This window comes from Otolemur garnettii, unplaced genomic scaffold (genome assembly GCF_000181295.1).
Source record: "Otolemur garnettii isolate 467f Iridium unplaced genomic scaffold, OtoGar3 scaffold00091, whole genome shotgun sequence".
Classification (NCBI taxonomy): domain Eukaryota; kingdom Metazoa; phylum Chordata; class Mammalia; order Primates; family Galagidae; genus Otolemur; species Otolemur garnettii.
Genome location: NW_003852486.1, coordinates 758852 through 778550, shown reverse-complemented (window position 1 = coordinate 778550; position 19699 = coordinate 758852). Strand labels below are relative to the sequence as shown.

The window sequence follows — 19699 nt, the reverse complement described above, 5'->3', positions numbered from 1 at the left end:
GGGGGGGGAGGAGAATAAAACCCTGCATCACACTGACATTTAGGGACAAGTACAGGAAGAGGAACCAGTGCGGAGGGGGCAGCTTCCTCCCTGCCCCCTCCACACTGGTTCCTTTGTCTGAACAACAGCAGTGGGCTCCCCAAATCCAGTCCCTCCTCCATCTATGTAGCCTCCTATCTACACCACTAACTTTATTGGGCATCCACCCAATGCCATGTAATCTTCATGACCACCTGGAAAGGTAGGCATCATCCTCTCCATTGTGGTGAGACTCGGTGAAGTGACTTGCCTAAGCATGAAAACTAGACAAGGTCAATGCTTAAAATTAAGTCTTTGGCCATCTCCAAAGCCACAGCTCCTCCCATTCCTCCCTAGGGGCTGGGAAGATCATCCTGAGGAGGGGAGGAGAACTGGGAATGGAGGGGAGTCTATGGGAGCCAAGGGAGGCTAATGTTTCAAGGAGAGTTGGTCAACAGTGGCAAATGCCTCAGAGAGGTTGAGTAGGGTGAAGACCACAAAGACACTTTCGTTATTCAATTGGGAGGCCCTTGTGGCCTTTGGGGGCAGTTGGAATGAAGTGGTGGGTATGGTGGAGAAGGTAGTGGGGCCTAGAGAGACTTCTTTTTCAGTATTGTGAGATTTGCCCCCAAAGCCCACATATACGAATGCCGTCCTAGCCCCGCTCTGATTACCTAGTGTTCATCATGGCCTCTCAGCTGGCAGTGCCAGCCACCCACCCCAATTCCATTCACACTGCAGTGACAGCAATAAACATTATCCGGTGTGAGGCGTGCTATGACAGGATGTCAGGGGCAGATAAACAAGGTGTCGAAGGCAGGGGCGCTATGTTCATCTTTTCCCTGCTCACGCAGTTAGAGTGCTGCAGTGATCATATTACAACAGTTACTTAGATCACCAGGTCCCAGTCCTGGGTCCTTAAGCAAATCACAGCCCCTCTCTAAGTTTTAGTTTCCTCATCTGTAAACTGAGGAAACTGTTAAAGGGTCCTTCTAACTCTGATTTCCTTGAATCCTATGAAACCCAAATTCCTAAAAAAATCTCCCAAATCATCCTAAAGAATTGTGGCTTCTTTTCCAAGGAACTCTGATTATTTCTTACTCTGTCATGGACGTTTCCCTCCATTTAAGCAAACATCTTTGTTCCCTGAACATAACATAGCTTGTCATTGTCTCTCCTCTTCACCCATTCACACGTGCGTGCGCGCGCGCACACACACACACTGTCCCATTATCCTGGCTGGGATGTGCCAGCCCCTGACATCTCATGGTCTAGCTGTTCCTGACACTGGGAAAGGGGTGGAGAGACCTGTAACTCTGCTTTCCTTGCTCTCTTCCCCCTCTGCTAGGTGATCATGGTGACAGGGGACCATCCTATCACAGCCAAGGCCATTGCCAAGGGCGTGGGCATCATATCCGAGGGCAATGAGACAGTGGAGGACATTGCTGCCCGGCTCAACATCCCTGTGAGCCAAGTCAACCCCAGGTGAGACCTGCACAGGACACCCTGTCCCCCTCAGCACATCCTCTCCCACAAAAGGCTGGAGTGTCCCCTAGGGATATCTGGACAGAATCTCTGGGACCTTTATGGGCCCTACCTCTGCCACTTTTGCGCCTGGTTCCTTAGTCCTCAGCCTGTCCAGCTATGCAACTGACCAGCTGTATAACATCAGAGACATCATGCTACCTCCTATTGTCTCAGCCCAAGCATGGCAGGGCTGCTGTAGGAGTGAGAAATGTCTGAAGGACCCAGCCCAGGGCTTGGCAATATGCATTTATGACTTTAATGATGCCGAGGAGTTAGCGTCACTTCCCCAGAGAGGACTGGGGAGAGGAGAGTGAAGCAAGAGGCGCTGAGGGCAGCCCAGAGATGTTGAGGAGAGGAGTCAGCCCTTCCACCCCTCCCCAGAGAAGCCAAGGCATGCGTGGTGCACGGCTCTGACCTGAAGGACATGACATCAGAGCAGCTGGACGAGATCCTCAAGAACCACACAGAGATCGTCTTTGCCCGGACGTCCCCTCAGCAGAAGCTCATCATTGTGGAGGGATGTCAGAGGCAGGTGGGCAGCACCGCTGGAGGAAGATGGCAGGAGGGGCAGGGAGGCAGGACAGGGCAAGGGGCCGCACCCGGGTAGGGGCCGCACCCGGGTAGGGGCTTCATCCTGGAGCACTGGCTGTGTCCTCTCCCCAGGGAGCCATCGTGGCTGTGACAGGGGACGGGGTGAACGACTCCCCCGCGCTGAAGAAGGCTGACATTGGTATTGCCATGGGCATCTCTGGCTCTGACGTGTCTAAGCAGGCGGCCGACATGATCCTACTGGATGACAACTTTGCCTCCATTGTCACTGGGGTGGAGGAAGGTGAGCAGGCTGGGCAGCTGGGCGGTGTTCGGGACGTATCACGCTGCACCCTGCTCCAGCTTCCTGGGGCAGCCCAGCCTGCTGCAGCTTCCCTCAAACACCAACTTTCCTCTTTTGGGAAAATGGGCAGCCAGGGATGGGGAAGGGTCCCTATGACCTACCAGATGCCCTCAGAGCCTCCTCCACAGGCCGCCTGATCTTCGACAACCTGAAGAAGTCCATCGCCTACACTCTGACCAGCAACATCCCCGAGATCACCCCCTTCCTGCTGTTCATCATTATCAACATCCCGCTGCCTCTGGGCACTGTCACCATCCTCTGCATCGACCTGGGCACAGACATGGTGAGCCCAGAGGCAGAGTAGGGGACAGGCAAGGTGGCCATGAGGGCACACCGGGTGGGAGGGGCAGAGAGGGGGAAGGAGAGGGGCCCCCGGGCAGCTGCCCAGGCTGTGATGGGTACAGAGAAGACAAGCACAGTCTTAGAAAAGACAAGGCCTTAGTCCATGCTCCCTGAATTGTGTCAAGGACTCGCCATCTTGTCACCTCCCTTCAAATACTCCTCCCTCCCCACGCCCATCTACGCAGGTCCCCGCCATCTCCTTGGCCTATGAGGCAGCTGAGAGTGACATCATGAAGCGGCAGCCGCGGAACCCGCAGACAGACAAGCTGGTGAATGAGCGGCTCATCAGCATGGCCTACGGACAGATCGGTGCGGGCCCAGGGCTCCGAGGGCACCCAGAGGGCTCCTCCCCAGCCTTCCGAAGGATAAGCCCCAGGCAAAGTTCCAGGACAGGAGCCAGCTCCCCAGGGTCAGGGACTCCACCTCTGGCCCTGAGGGCTGGCCACTCTGCTTCCTTCTCTGACCCAGGCCCTGCCTTGCCCACTGCCCACAGGGATGATTCAGGCACTGGGTGGCTTCTTCACCTATTTTGTGATCCTGGCTGAGAATGGTTTCCTGCCATCACGGCTGCTGGGCATCCGCCTTGACTGGGACGACCGCACCATGAACGACCTGGAGGACAGCTATGGGCAGGAGTGGGTGAGTGGCACTGGGAAATGCACATGCATGAGTGCAGAGGACGGGTGCTGGGGTGCCCAGCAGGGGAGGACAGTAGTGGCCAATGGGGCCTGGGGACTAGGGTGGGCGAGGTACCCAGGGTTCAACCACTACCAAGAGGCCATGCTGCGATCTAGTCTCACCCTGTCCTCTGACTTTCTCCCCTTTCTCTGCCCGCCAGACCTACGAGCAGCGCAAGGTGGTGGAGTTCACGTGTCACACAGCCTTCTTCGCCAGCATCGTGGTCGTGCAGTGGGCTGACCTCATCATCTGCAAGACCCGCCGCAACTCGGTCTTCCAGCAGGGCATGAAGTGAGCGCCGCCCCTGGCACCCCTCCCCAGAGCGCCTGGGTGCACTCCAGGTCACCTAGACCCCCACCCCCAGATCTGCAAGGGGCATCAATTTTTAACTGTCTGGCTAAAATAGCCGGGTTTGAAACAGACCAGAGGAGAGGCAGGAACGGCATGACTGTTTCTAATGAGCTCTAATTTTGCTCCTTAACTGTGCTTTTGTTATCATCTCCTTCCACCTCCCTACCTTTTCTTCTCCCTTCCTTCTTTCTTTTCTTCCTCCTTCCTTTGTTTCCCTTCCCTGATCCCATCAAAGAGCAGGTGGGGGCTCGGCGCCTATAGCTCAACCGGCTAGGGCGCCAGCCACGTACACCTAAGGTGGCGGGTTCGAATCCCCAGCCTGGACCCGCCAAACAACAATGACGGCTGCAACCAAAAAATAGCCGGGCGTTGTGGCCGGCGCCTGTGGTCCCAGCTACCTGGGAGGCGGAGGCAGGAGATTCGCTTGAGCCCAGGAGTTGGAGATTGCTGTGAGCTGTAATGCCACGGCACTCTGCCCAGGGGGACAGCTTGAGGCTCTGTCTCAAAAAAAAAAAAAAAAGAGCAGGTGGGCTGTGGAGGAGGCTCTGGGAGTATCAGGGAGGTCAGAGGGACCCTTCCCCATCCCCAGCTCTTCAGTGCCACCCAACCTCGGTCCTTGCCCAGCCCCTAGTCTGGAGTCTTCTGTATCCCCCCCACCCACCCAGCCCAGCACAGGCAGCCTGGGTACCTTCTCAGAGTGGGAGTTACAGCTGCCCAGGCACCCTACTAGCAGATGTGCATAGCGAACGTAGCAAACGTGTGTACTCACAATACAGGGTAGACATAAACTTTGTGCGCAATTTCAGTAGTAAACTAATACAAATTGCACACAAATTTTATGTTTACCCTGTAGCTTTGTGAGGTAGGCATATTGATTACGTGTCATAGATAAGAGGGCCCCAAAGGGTTAAATGACTTGCCTACGGTAACCTGGCTTTGTCTCTAAAGCCCAAGCCCTTGTCTACCACCCTCTGTTGTGGTGGCTCCCCTGTCACAGAGTTAGGCACTCAGTAATTACTTAGTGATCCTGGCATGGATGGTGGTTGAGCACTGAAGGTATCATCCTGGATCTCTTTATTTTTCTCTTACCATAAACAATAGGCCCAACACTCCAAATAAGCTTAGTCACAATTTCTTAATTGGAGGGAGAGGGGCAGGGAAGATGTCAAAACTGGGGAAGTTAATGTCACTTAAGATCCCAAGAAGAGGAAAGTGAAAAGTTTGTTACATAAATAAACATAACTGGAAGGAGATTCCAGTTAAGCTAAAAATACTAATGAGGAAAATGGAATTAGAAGAGAGTAAGAAGCAGAGAGTCTGAGAAACCGGGTACGGTTTGGGGCCTGGGTCTTCCTATACAGTGCATGGGCAGCACTGAGAGGTGGCAACATAGGAAAACTGGCTGTGTCCAGCCCATCTGAGAGGCAAATGGGAAGGGGACAAAATGAAAGCCAAGAGGGTACAGAGAAGGATAACAAACCTGGATGTGGCCTCAGACCATCTCGGGTCTTATCCTAGTACCTGGACTACTGCAGGAAAGGAGGGGGGGGCTTTCGCAGAGATGCTATCTGTGTTATTTTGAAAAGCTTTATGGAAATCAAGTGCTGCCCTATGAAAAGACTACCAGGCTTATTAATGTGCATTTCTTAGGAAAAGCCAAGAGCAAGTATAAAGCACAGGGATCACACACTGGCCTACAGTCTGTTTGGAAGCCACAAATATTTCTCATCAATTTTTTTTTTTTTTTTTTTTTTTTGAAACAGAGCTTCAAGCGGGCCCTGGGCAGAGTGCTGTAGCATCATAGCTCACAGCAACCTCCAAACCTCCAACTCTTGGGCTTAAGCAATTCTCTTGCCTTAGCCACCCAAGTAGCTGGGACTACAGGTGCCTGCTACAACACCTGCCCATTTTTTGGTTGCAGTGTCATTGTTGTTTTGGCAGGCTGGGGCTGGATGCGAACCCACCAGCTCTGGTGTATGTGGCTGGCACCTCAGCCACTTGAGCCACAGGCACTGAGCCTCTATTCAATTTTAAATAGGCTATATTCATTACTTATTAACCAATGGAGCTGGAAAAACAAAGATCAATTAAAATGTGGTCTTTAAAGAATAAAAATAAGAAGGCTGCTTAGTGAGAGAAAAGTCTGGGAGCCTCTGGCTCTGTAAGGAAGTGCTGTGCATAAAAATGTAAAAGGTCCAGGCGGCGCCCATAGCACAGTGGGTAAGCATTCGAATCGGGCCTGGGCCAGCGAAATAGCAATGACAACTGAAACAAAAAAATAGCCGGTGCTGTGGCAGGGGCCTCTAGTCCCAGCTACTTGGGAGGCTGAGGCAAAAAAATTGCTTAAGCCCAAGAGTTTGAAATTGCTGTGAGCTGTGACACTATGGCACTCTACCCAGGGTGACAGCTTGAGACTCTGTCTCCAAAAAAAAGGGAAAAGGTCCAGAGATGCTATGACTGAGCAGCTTCTGTATTCCAGAGTTTTCCACGAATCATCTCCTATAATTTTCCCTGCAATTTTATTATATAAAGGTAAAACCCCCATTTTACAGAGAAGGAACAAGAGGCTCAGTGAAGTTACATATCGCTTACAACCCAAACTAGTAAGTGGAAAACTGGGCATAGACCCCACCTGTCTGACTGCAGAAGCTGCCCTCAGAACTCCATTCTGTCCTGCTTTTCAATACTGATACGGATGTTAACCGCTGTAACCATCTGTGGTTACACAGATGTTAACCACTTACCGTGTGGTGAGCATCCCCTGTACTAAATATTTTGCAAACAATCTCTTCTTCATTAAATATCTATGATGAACAACCAAGTGCCAGGATGTGTAGGAGACGCACGTGGGCCCTGCAGTGAAGAAGCTTCCAATGCATCTTACTGGGGAGAGGGCACTTCCACAGACCACATGCCTGGAGCAATGACAAGATTATAAATTGCACGAGGGCAGGCCCTACCTTGACCATGGCATCTCCAGTACAGAGCACATCACCCCACACATAGAAACAACTATATTGCATGAATGGGTACATGTGCAATAGCATTTGCAGGTGAACTCAGTAAGCAGAAAAAGAAAACAACGTCCTCCCTTGGCTGCATCAAGCCTGAGTAGAAGATGCTGGAAGAAAGCATGGGATGAAGTCATTTACACCCCTTTCCTCACATTTCTTCTCTCCTCTTCCCCTTCCACCCCCAGCGTTGTCCCTAGATCCTCCTGCCTCAGTTTCTCTTCCAATACTACCTATCCTTTCTTTGTCTTTCCAGGAACAAGATCCTGATATTTGGGCTCTTGGAGGAGACGGCATTGGCTGCCTTTCTTTCTTACTGCCCAGGCATGGGTGTGGCCCTCCGCATGTACCCACTCAAGTGAGTGTCTTTTTAGGGCAGCCTACACGAGTAGCATGGACAACCTTGAGCCCCTCCTAAGCTCCAAGTTCTGACTGGCTTGAATCCCACTTTATGCACCCATTATGCTGACATCTGATGCTCCTGACACTGTCCTCCATTGCTTTCAGGGTCACTTGGTGGTTCTGTGCCTTCCCCTACAGCCTCCTTATCTTCATCTATGATGAGGTCCGCAAGCTTATCCTGCGGCGATACCCTGGTGGTAAGCACCTCCATACAGTACCCGGTCCCAAGCCAAGGTCCAGCCCCCACGGCTAGCTACCCCTCCAGGGCTCCAGCTCCACATTCCACTCTCACTATGATTGCCGCTCCTGTTCTTCCCACCCTCCGATCCTGGGCTTCTGGGTCCCAGGAGCCCTGACTCTTTTGAACCTATCCTCCCTGTTCTCTTCCTCTCAGATTCCAAGTCCCACCTAATTCAAAAATGGTCCGCTCACTAACCATTCCACCTTCCACCTAGAATCACAGAACATCAGAATTTGAAGGTCCCTTCAAGCTTGTATAGTTCCATCTCCGTATTTTACAGATAAATCAAGGAGTTGAATTTACTTGCTCAGGGTCATAAACCAAGAAGTCGCAACACTGGCCCCAGAACTCAGGCCTCCTGATTCCCAGGCATCCACAAACAAGTTGTTTGTTTTCCAATAAGCATTTTGGATCACTTACACTAGAGGTTCACAAGGGATGGCCTACAGAACAATAGAGTCTGAGGATGATGCTTGGTTTGACCTGCCTAGTACTGGGGGCTTGTGTGGGTTTTTTTAATTAGCCCAATATCCAAAAGTTAGGGACTTTCACATAAAATCTGAATTTGACTTTAGAAAACTCAGTAGAGCTGTCAACTCCAGGGTCACATATCTGCACGGCAGCAATAGATAGCTGCTCCCTTGGACACTCACTCCTTACCTGAAAAGGTCCTGTGGGCATTTGCATTTTTGCCCACTGGCCTACTCCAGGCCGACCCTCCACTGTGCTGAGCACAAGTCTCCTCTAATAGCAGGCTTGTCCTCTTCTCCTCTCATCTGTGGCCCAGATCAGTGAGTCTCCTCCACACCATCAGCTTTCTGTAGCTGCCTCTCCGGTCCCTTTCTATGGGGGTTCCTGGCTCAACCCCTAGGAGCTCGATCTCTTACCTTCGCTTAAGCTCACACTGCAACCCCTCCCCTCAATCTCTCTAACAGGCTGGGTGGAGAAGGAGACGTACTACTGAGCCCACCAGAAGAAGAAGCTGGCACAGGGAAGATGGGGAGCTCTGGAGGTGTTACGGGAATGGCGATGGAGAGGGATGGAAAAAATGGGGTGGTATTTTGGGGGAGAGGCAAGGAGGCAACTCAGCAGGCTAAGTTGCAGGGGAAGGGTAAATAAGGCTGGGGTGATTGCCTGTAGCCCTGGCTGTGAGCAGTCAGACTAGACCCCCCATGTTAGGGCCCCTCCCTAGACCCTTTTGCATCCCGCTCCACTACGTTGTCTATTTTTTTCTGAGGAACGGAAGGTTACCCCACCCCTCCCCGTCCCCTCTTTCTTCACCCCCACCTCCTACTGTACCAGATCACTATCCAAAGGCAGGGAGAAGGAAAGCTTCTCCGGTCACCTCATGTCCCTCTGTCCCTCCAGCCTCATTCTGCTGTCCACTCTAACTCCTGGTTAGCTGGCTGCCCAGCTCTCTGAGGACTGGCTTCCCCCTCAGACCTTGAAGTCACAAAAGGCTCCTCTGATGAGTACAAGAGCTTGAGGCCAGAAGGGGAAGCTGGTGGCAGAGGCCATTATCCTCCCATCTAGGCTGGTGAGGGACCTGGAGAGGAGAGCTGGGCAGACTGGCTGGAGGTAGGGGTAGGAGGCTGTGGGAGGAGAGACAGGAAAGGAGAGAGAGCACCAAGAACAACACATGTGACATGTCTAGAGTCTACAGATAGACACGGGGGGCTCTAGCCCTACATCCTGCCCTTTTAGAACCACCAACAGACCAAATTCAGGTCTCGACAGAGCAGCAGGGGCAGGAGCAGAGGCAGTCTGGGGAGCTTTTCAGAGGTGCCGCACTTGTGTGCCATGGGGTTCCCGCTAACCCTGGGTCAGTGCTCCTCTTGGTCCATGAGGGCCCAGAGGTCACAGAAGCACCAGCTCCCAGGCATACATTCTGCGGAACACATGCAACACTGGGCCCTTGGGAGCTTCACGCTGTCTCAGGGGAACTGTCTCTGCCAGTTCCTTTTTAGCCCCTCCCACCCCTTTCCCCCTCGTCCCCATTTCTATGAACCTGCGTCATTCCTGGGCACTGCCAAGCCAGCCCTGGGAAAGGAATTCCCTGGCCATTGGCTGGAATCAGGGTGGAAAACTTCCCAGAATGTTCCTGTCTTCCAGGGACATGCAGAATCAGACTAGGCCATGCGCATGGTCAGAACCTTTGGACAACAAGAGGGAAAATATTAGAAGACTTATCTTTGACCTTCACAGGCAGGACTGTTCCTCCCAGCGAGTGCCCTGCTCTTCTGCCCATTTCCCCAACACGGGGAGCTGGTTTCAGTTTCCTAGGGGAGATGCCTTTCTTCCCTTTGCTCCCTCCCCACCTGACATTTTTGCTCTGCAGGCAACTCTGCCCATCCTCTAAGTCTGATGGCACTAAAACATCTAGTGCAGAGAGACCTAGGTAAGCCATGCAAGTGAGAGAGACACTAGAGGAGAATGGAGACCTAAGGCAGAAAGGAAAAAAGCACAGAAGACAAACATTAGGTCAGGTTCATGAACAATCCCAGGGGCTATTATTTCATTACACTGGAATTTTGCTTTATCAGAAGTACCCTGAAGTAAGTGAGTTATTGCCTTGGGCTTGGAATTCTAAATGGGAGACCATATTAACTTGGGCACGCTTAATTTGACATTTTGACCTGTGGACAAAAGTTCTTCTTTGCACAATCAAAAAAAATGATATTTGTTTAGTAAATTAAGAGCATAAACAATATTGCTAGGGGTGGCCTACTTAGTCTACATAAACCAATACTTTTCAGGCACTGCAGAATTACTTCCACTTAGAGGTAGTGAGTGCATGGGCTAATTATCATCAATTCTTACATCTACAGAAAGAAACATCTACTGTATGTTTATTGGTGACCTTTTGTAAGCCGTTAGTTTGAGGCACTGTGTATGTACTTGAAAATAAATTTCTTTATGAAAAAGAGAAATATCTTTCATAACTACACTTTATATTTACCTCCCTTCTATTTCTTTTTTTTTTTTGAGACAGAGTCTCACTATGTCACCTTGGGTAGAATGCCAGAGAGTCACAGCTTACAGCAACCTTAAACTCTTGGGCTTAAGCCATTCTCTTGCCTCAGCCTCCCAAGTAGTGGGGACTACAGGTGCCCACCGCAACACCCAGCTATTTTTTTGTTGTTGTAGTTTTCATTGTTGTTTGGCAGGCCCAGGCTGGATTTGAACTCTCCAGCTCCGGTGTATGTGGCTGGCGCCCTAGCCACTGAACTACAGGCGCCGAGCCTGCCTCTTTCTAAATTCTGGTATATAGACGTATGCTGTGGCAGAACTTGGCTCATAGCAGAATTAACAAGAAGAGGGGAAGGATCTGGGAGCAGATGAACTAGAGGAGAGGTGAGGTTGCAAAAGAACCTAGAAGAAAACATCCTTGGGGCCTCCCTCCCCACGGCTGGTCCTGCCCCAAGAGCCACAAAGGTTTGTCCTGGACAGGGGAGGTCCCATGAGTCTAGGAGGGCCCAAATCCTCAGGATCACTTCTGCTTTTTCTGTTCCAGACCCAAATCAGGCCACTCTCAACCTGACAGGGTGGGGGAAGGAGACAGTGAGCTGAGGGTCCCAAGAGTCACGCCAGTTAACCGTCTGCCCTGTGTGAGAGCTCTGCTCTGCGTGCTGTGTTTAGGGAGGGCATAAGGTGGATGCAGTCAGTGCTGGAAGTTCACCTGAGCAGCAGATATGGGAGACCATCACGGACAGACTGTCACCGCAGTACGGAGGGACACCCATGCTGGAAATGGAAGGAGGGGGTGCACGTTCCTCCAGGGGGCTCCGGGACTGGGCAAGAGGAAGACTCCAGCTCTCAAAGGTCTTGTGAGGATCTCAAGGATCTCACAATAGTGATGAGAAGTCAGTTCTCACCCAAGCCAGATCATGGTCTCCCTAGTATGACTCTAAGATAACGGTGGATGACAGTAGTGGGTATAGGGGCATAACTGGCTCACTTTGTGCCATGACTATGTCACACTCTTATGTGTGAAGTCTTCTTTAAGCCCACCTCTAGGCCTTTATCCTGATGGGCCTTCTGCCAGAATTACTTTCCCCCCAGTTTTCACAAGCCTGGTGTCCTCACTTTGTTCAGATCACTCCTTAAATCACCTGCTCAGGAAGGCCCTCACCACACCTCAAATAAAATGACACTCCTGGTTCCGCTTTCTCCACTCTCTTATTCATACATACTACCTCAAATTTAGATAGATAGATGTAATAGATAAAACTATACATATAGAATTTAAACATATATTTATTCATACTTTTGTGTGTCTGACCTCTTCAGAATAAGTTCCATGAAGACAGAGATTCGTTTTCTTTTCTTCGACATCTTTATTCTTAGCATCTGATACAATGTCTGACACGCCCTAGCCAACTAACAGTTGGTGGATGACTGAAAGAATCCTTATAATAACATGAAGTCTATGATTATCTCCAATTTACAAATGTGAAAACCAAGGTTCAGAGTGGTTAAAATACTAGTTCCAAGTCTCAAAGGTAGTAGGCATCAGAAGCTGGATTCAAACCTAGGTCAGGCTGACTCCAGGGCCAGCCCTCTTACCGACCATGCCACACTCTGGAACTGCAAAGACAGGAAGTCTGTGGGCACAGGGGGTGCCTGATTAGCCGAGTGGCACTGCCGACTGGGAAGCTATGAAGCGAGCCAGGAATTTGTGGAAAATGAACATTTGAGCAGTCGCAACAGGGCAGACCTCTGGACTGGAACATCAGGAAGGGAGAAGATGTGATCTTAAAGATGCAGTGGGGATTAAGAAAAAAGATCCAAAGAAATTTAACACTCTGCAAGGGGATCTTAGCAAAAGGAGGAGAGAATCTTACTATTAGGTTTATGTGAGACACCAAGGCCAATTTCTGACCTAGCAGAAATGCTTTTCGTGGCATTTCCTTTTCATGTACAGAGTAGGAAATGTGATAATGTATCAGAGACAGAGGCTAAACTTTCACAATGCTAACAACGCCGCAAAAAAAACTAATGATTAGATCAATATCGAAGGAAGACATTTAATACAAAATAAGTCTTTCAAAAACATCCTTGGCTTCAGTAAATTCAGTGGAGAAGTTTTTCAAATTCCTCAAAGTAGATCCTTCTATTATTTAAATGTACTAGAATGTAGAAAATAATTTTGTGTTGGCCTAGCCTATTTTGTGAGACAAGTAGTCTTTTGGTGAGAATTTAATAACTAATGTAAATGATAATTTGACTGAGCTGTGATGATGCCGTGTCACTCTACCCAGGGTGACAGTGAGATTCTGCCCCAAATAAATAAATAAATAAATTGACTGCCACCACTAATGGAATACAAGGACAGTATATTACAAGGAAAATGTTCCTAACAACTAATATGAACTAGGAAAATGATTAAGTAATCATTTTTTTTTTTTTGAGATGGAGCCTCAAGCTATCCCCCTGGGTAGAGTGCTATGGCCTCACAGCTCACAGCAACAACTCTTGGGCTCAAGCGAGTCTCCTGCCTCCGCCTCCCAAGTAGCTGGGACTACAGGCGCCCGCCACAGCGCCAGCCATTTTTTGGTTGCAGCCATCATTGTTGTTTGGCGGCCCGGGCTGGGGATTCGAACCCGCCACCTTAGGTGTATGTGGCTGGCGCCTTAGCCGATTGAGCCACAGGCGCCGAGCCGTAAGTAATCATTTTAAAAGAGGTTAAGAAGGCTTTCAGTAAAATTCAACATCTATTCCTGATTGAAATGTTGGAGGAAGAAGCATATCAGCTAAGATGATCATGTTCAGAGAAGAAAGGCAGGGCTACAGTAAGTCTAGATAACTAATTAGGCAGCAACTAGAACAAAAATAACAGCAAGAACATTTGAAGTCCTAAATACAACGTTTGTATTCAAAAGGTCTAAAGAAATAAAAACTTTTTAAAATAAAGAACATGACTAAAAATCTAAGAAAGTCAACTAAAACAAAGCAACAGCAGCCACAACAAAAAATCCAAGAAGTGATGAGTTCAAAGTCACAGGGTCCAAGATAATAGTTTTTAAAAATCAAATGTATCCCCCCAAATTAGGGCTGGGTGAAGTGGCTCACGCCTGTAATCCTAACACTTGGGAGGCCAAGGTGGGTGGACTGCCTGAGCACACAGGTTTGAGACCAGCCTGAGCCAGAGCGAAACCTCGTCTCTAAAAATATCCAGGCATTGTGGTGGGGGCCTGTAGTCCCAGCTACTCGGGAGCCTGAGAGTTTGAGGTTGCTGTGAGCTGTGATGCTACAGCACTCTGCTGAGGGGGACAAAGTGAGACTCTGTTTCAAACAAACAAACAAACAAACAAACAAAAAAACGAAGAAGAAAATACAGCATAAAGAGCTTCTATTTACAATGTAACCAAAACAAATTACACTCAAAATTTAGTACATATAACATTAAGTTACATTTAGTACATGTAACATTTAAGTATTCATTTTAAAAATCTGAAAATAAATAAATAAGAAATCTGAAAAGCACAATGAGAGAAATAAAGAAAACATGGCTACATGGAGAGCTAAACTAAACTGCCACTTGAGAAGAGAGAATGAGTAAACACAATGATAAGTTGCCACAGGCTTGGTGCCTGTAGCTCAGCAGCTAGGGCTCCAGCCATACACCGGAGCTGGTGGGTTTGAATCCAGCCCAGGCCTGCCAAACAACAATGACAACTACAACCAAAAAATACTGAGCATTGTGATGGACGCCTGTGGTCCCAGCTGCTTGGGAGGCTGAGGCAGGAGAATTGCTTAAGCCCAGGAATTTGAGGTTGCTATGAGCTGTGATGCCATAGCACTCTACCAAAGGCGACAGAGTGAGACATTGTCTCAAAAAAAAAAAAAAAAAAAAAAGAGTTACTATACAAAAGTTGATCCAGTATCAATTAAACTCTTCACTATATTTTTATAAAACATGACATGTTGGTTGTGACATTCAGCTGCAAGAGTAATCAGGCGAGAATCTCAAAGGTTTTTGTACGTAATTATGAAGCAAATGAAGAGATAACTATGATGCTGGTGTATAGTATAGCAGATATTAAAACATATCAGACCAAAGTGACTATTATCAAAACTTTATAACATTAAGCTAAAACCTGAAAACTCACCCTTCATTCAATACCGTTCTCTTTTATTCATAAGTACTTAGTATCTCAAATTTAGATAGATGTAATGTGTAAAATTATATACATATAATTTAAATATTTTTATTTACACTTTGACACCTCCAGAATAATTTCTATGAAGATAGGAATTCTTTTTCTTTTGTTCAACATCTTTTTTTTTGAGACAGAGTCTCACTTTGTCACCCTCAGTAGAGTGCTGTGGCATCACAGCTCACAGCAACCTCCAGCTCTTGGACTTAGGTGATTCTCTTGCTTCAGTCTCCCAAGTAGCTGGGACTACAGTCACCTGCCACAACGCCCGGCTATTTTTTTGTTGCAGTTTGGCCGGGACCGGGTTTGAACCCACCACCCTCAGTATATGGGGCCAGTGACCTACTCACTGAGCCACAGGCACTACCCTATTCAACATCTTTATACTCAGCATCTAATACAATAGATATTTCAGGGGCTAGGTCTACAGCCACGAATAAGCAGGAAAGGTCCTTGGCTTCATGGAGAATCAGACAACAAGTCAACCAGACAGGTCAACAGATAAATAGGATAATTTCACAGGGTAAAATGTGCTGTGAAGACCACAAGTAATGGATAGAGGGTTGAGGCAGGAGGGTGACTTTGGATGTGGCGATCAGAGAAGACCTCTCAGAAGAGGTGGATTTCTGAACTAAGACTTGTAGAACAGAAGGGGGTTTCCAAAAATAATTTCAAATGATTTTATCTCCACAAAGTTGCTGTTGGGAACCTGCCATGTCCAAAGTTAGGCCAAGTGTTGTTGTCACATAGATGATGCATAGAAGAACTTAGCAATTTTGACCTTAGTTCTAAACTCATAAGAATTTTATGATCTACATTAAACACAAAGACTAGGAGAAAATGTTTGTAACGTGCATGACAAGAGGTTTCTACAATATACAAAAGAAAACAGTGGGAAATTGGGCAAATGATAAGAAGGACAATTCATGAAAAGATATATAAAGTTCAGAAGGCCAATAAACCAAGAGAAAATTCTCACATAGACAACCAAGAAATGCCGAATAAAACTACCAAAGTCCACCAATTATACCGGTAAAAATGTAAAAGATCAAGGTCATTCAGTGTGATCAAAGATGTAATGAGTGCACATTTTTGCATCTTGTTGGTATATGTGCTGCTGAAGCAAGCACGTTTTTGCTGCTTGTTGGGGTATAGATAGATAAAGCTCTTTTAGGAGCAATTGGCAGAGTCTTTTAAGATTTTAAATGAGTGTACCCTATGACTCAGCAACAGGAAATTGATTCAACAGAAATAGAAGCTCAATGGCCTAAAGATACCTATACATCAGGATGACAGTGTGGCAATGGTCTTAATGGTTAAAAAAAAAAGAAAGAAAGAAAGAAAGGAAAATATCCTATAAATCCATTGTAGTGGGAAGGATAGAATTGACCAAATATAGAATGCCTTGTAGCCACATTAAAAAAATAAGCTTAATGAGACAGGTTGATAAATGAGAGCTGAATGATTGTATAAAAAATTTAAAATATCTTCTTTTAGATATTTCTTTGTGCAAAAGGAGAAAAAAGACTTGAAGGCTATGCAGCACATTGCTAACAGCAGTAACTTGAGCAGTGGAGACTCTGAGTTTGGAGGGAGGGAGAGTGGGACTTTCAGTGTTTATCTTACACATTTTTAATAAAGAAGAAAAGTCCAATCTATTAAGGAAATAGACTATCACTTACCCCAGCTGAGAAGGGAACATTTCTATTTCTGAGTATGGAAAGGGGATGATTGCATCAGCCCCAAGATGATGTTTTCAGGTGTAATCATATTTTTAAGAAGCATGACCAACCAAAATGCGATTAAATAAATGTCAAACAACAGAAAGGGAGAAATGTCTGTGACACGCATAACTGAAACAATACATAAATGATTGATAGAGACACATAGCTACTTCAGCTCCTTCTGCAAAAGAGGTAGACTGCAGTCTACACGTAAAGCACATGCGCCGTTAATACAGTCCAAGCACTTAGGGAGATGCAGAGAATGTGAGTGGAAGAGATAAATAAGTACATCATTTCAAAATGAAGAAATGCAGTGGTAGCACGTAGAAAGCACATTTTTACTCCCACTAGGAAGAGTGGCACATTAAGCCAAAAATAAGCCTAACACTCAATTCAAAGCTGTTTACTGCACACAGTCTGCACATGTCAAACGGGGCTGTATGCCGAGCACCTCACTTTAATCCTCACTCTTGCCACCTTATAAAGTAGCTAGTAGCCCCCTTTACGAGAAGGAAAGAGGGGCACAGAGAGGTTAGGTAACTTGCCCAAAGCCACAACGCTGGCAGGCTGAGCAGTCAGGACTCAAACCCAGGACTGATTCAAAAGCCCACAATCTTTTCTATTCTATTCTGCTAACTGATCGCCTAAAACTACAAGATCTAACTCAACACTGGGGGAGAGTTGTGCCTCACTGACCGGCACACACACACAGAGTACCTGGCTTTATTTTTTGTCAGCTATCTGGTATAGGTCAAAGCCTCAGAAGACCACAGGACTATATGAGGGCTTTGTTGTAGTCTCGCCTCAAAGGGAAAATCTCTCTGTAGCAGAGCCTGCTCTGGTCACCCTCAAAACCCAAAGACTGAGAATTCTGGATGCCTGATGAGAATTTGCATGAGGCCTTTGTGAGGCCAGATGTGGGTGGTTGCCATGGCAACCACAGGTCCTGGGGCTGGGGGGCTCCCAGTGCCCCTGACACTCACTCTGCCTCCTCACTCCTCACCATATTTCCCACCTGCCAGTATCCCGTGGCATCTTCATCATTTAGGCAGCCTTTCCTCCGCTTCCTGAGGCCCTGCTCATCACTCCTCATCTCCTCCTCACCTCTTCACCCACTCAAGACTCCTAGTCCCAGGCTCTTCTCATCCCTCACGTCTCACTCCACTTCTTCCTCCTCCTCCCCCTTTCCCCGCCTCTGGCACCTGACTCCCTCTTTCTGTCTGTAGCCACAGCCCTGCCTCCCTCTCTTCGCCCTCTCCCCTCTCACTGCCCCCACACCGCCCACCCTCTTGGCTTCCTTCCCACTACCTGAGCTCGGCCAGCTATATCCAGGACAGTAAGTATGGGGGGTGGACAGAAAAAAGGGACGGTGACTCCTCATGAGCACAATCCACGCTCAAGATCTAAAAAGAGGACCAAATCGGGTAAGAAAACAAAGATGAAGAAGAAAAATAAGAGAGATTTAGAGGAACTGAAGAAGGAAGTGATCATGGTAAGAACACCCAAAACAGATGCTGACAAGTTGCCCTCTGAAAACACTCCTCTGCCTTCAGCTTAAATGTCTTTTAACTTCTTCCCTTGAGAATTAACCCCTCAGGCCACAGCCATCCCCCTTCTCCAGGAGGTTTCTCCCTCCCTAGAATTGACCTGGGGTCACCACTTCAAGAAGGTGGGGTCAGCAGGTCGTCGAGGGGTCACCACCTCAATGACTCTACTGTCCGCACAGGATGATCACAAGTTAACCTTGGAAGAGCTGAGTGCCAAGTATTCCGTGGACCTAACAAAGGTGAGTAAGGAACTTTTTGAGGGAGGTGGAGGGTCTCCGACTCTGACTTTGAGGCTGCCAGGACAAAAGTTGAGCTGAAACACATTCTTCTTAGTAGAGTATCTCAAAAATGGCGGGGGGGTGGGGTGGGGGGAAGTATCCAATATACTTAGTACTAATATGAAACCAATATATAAACAACTATATGCCCACCAGAAAGAAAAACAAATATAGTCTGGCAAGGGGAGGGGAGAGGTGGGAGAGGAGAGGGAGGAAGGAGGGAGGGTGACTGGCGGGATCTCATCTAATGTGCACAATGTGAGGGTGTTCAGCACATCCCCTGGGTGAAGGGATCAGCTACAACTTAAACTTTATCTGAACTGAAAACAATGTAACTGTTAGGGGCAAAATTATTACCACTGAGAGTCCATACTCACACATGGAAGAAGCAAGAAATTTATTCTTATCAAGCATATGCCTGGGTCACTCCCATGAGAGAAGCAGAACAGCGGGGAGTGGCCCCTAAACAAAGGCCAGGGAAACTTATACACTTTCTCGCAAAGTACTATGGGTTGCAATAAAATGCTGAAGACGACAGCTGAAGTTGCTGCTTATGTCTGGTCACTCATTGGTCACTAGGGAGGTCTTGGGGTTTCTATAGGCTAACTTCCTTTCCGTGGTTTGGGTCTTAGCTGGAATGATAGTGTATGGACTTTTGATTGGTTGCTGCCACCTGGACTGCAGCTGCATACCTGACTTGATTTATGACCTTGGAGCTTCCTGCAGCTCTTGCTACCTCCCCCCTCTCCTCCAAGTCTTCCTTCTTCCCCAGCTTTCTTATCTTCTTTTATTTTTGCCACTACCACTACTAAAGACATAGCAAGGAAAATAGTAATAAAAGAAATTAGGTTTATAGGGCGGCACCTGTGGCTCAGGGAGTAGGGCACCGGTCCCATATGCTGGAGGTGGTGGGTTCAAACCCAGCCCCAGCCAAAAAGCACAACCCAAAAAAAAAAAAAAAAAAAGAAAAGAAATTAGGTTTATAGCTGCTCCCTCTCAGTAACCTAAACATCTGTACCCTCATATTGATTTGAAATTAAAATATGTATATATATTAACAAAAAGTAGAGGTAGAACTCAAGCCCCCTAACTTCCAGCCCAAAGTTTTACCTCCTAGTTCCACAGAACATTACCCAGAGAAAAATGATAATGGTAACTACCCCAAAGAAAGTTTAGAACTAGATAAGAGATAAGAATGGTATAAGGCAATGCTTCTCAAGCTTCTTATCCTTAGGACCCTTTACATTCACTATTTATCAAGGATCCAAAAGAGCTTTCACTTCTGCAGTTTACATGTATCCATATTTACCATATTAAAAATTACAGTTGAGGCTCGGTGCCTGTGGCTCAACCGGCTAGGGCCCCAGCCACGTACACCTGAGGTGGCGGGTTCGAATCCCCAGCCCGGACCCGCCAAACAACAATGACGGCTGCAACCAAAAAAAATGGCCAGGCGTTGTGGCGGGCGCCTGTGGTCCCAGCTACTTGGGAGGCGGAGGCAGGAGACTCGCTTGAGCCCAGGAGTTGG

At 47.8% G+C, this 19699-nt stretch overlaps 2 protein-coding genes across 4 annotated transcripts in view; both read left to right on the top strand.

Moving 5' to 3' along the window:
- LOC100954113 (sodium/potassium-transporting ATPase subunit alpha-2) overlaps window positions 1-8553 on the top strand; it is a 25944-nt gene extending 17391 nt beyond the window's left edge. For 2 of the 3 annotated variants that reach the window (XM_003795197.2, XM_012808579.1), the window contains 10 exons: window positions 1367-1503; window positions 1927-2077; window positions 2209-2377; window positions 2566-2720; window positions 2965-3088; window positions 3273-3418; window positions 3618-3748; window positions 7076-7177; window positions 7327-7418; window positions 8398-8426. In XM_003795197.2, coding sequence (XP_003795245.1) covers window positions 1367-1503; window positions 1927-2077; window positions 2209-2377; window positions 2566-2720; window positions 2965-3088; window positions 3273-3418; window positions 3618-3748; window positions 7076-7177; window positions 7327-7418; window positions 8398-8426 — 1236 coding nt within the window. Of the gene's footprint in view, window positions 1-1366; window positions 1504-1926; window positions 2078-2208; window positions 2378-2565; window positions 2721-2964; window positions 3089-3272; window positions 3419-3617; window positions 3749-7075; window positions 7178-7326; window positions 7419-8397 lie in introns of all 3 variants that reach the window. The other variant, XM_012808580.1, reaches the window with a different exon arrangement.
- Window positions 8554-17688: 9135 nt separating this feature from the next.
- The window catches only part of ATP1A4 (ATPase Na+/K+ transporting subunit alpha 4), a 39483-nt gene continuing 37472 nt past the window's right edge, over window positions 17689-19699 (top strand). Inside the window, exons 1-2 of the mRNA XM_003795196.1 lie at window positions 17689-17838; window positions 18073-18132. Coding sequence (XP_003795244.1) covers window positions 17689-17838; window positions 18073-18132 — 210 coding nt within the window. The remainder of the gene's footprint in view (window positions 17839-18072; window positions 18133-19699) is intronic.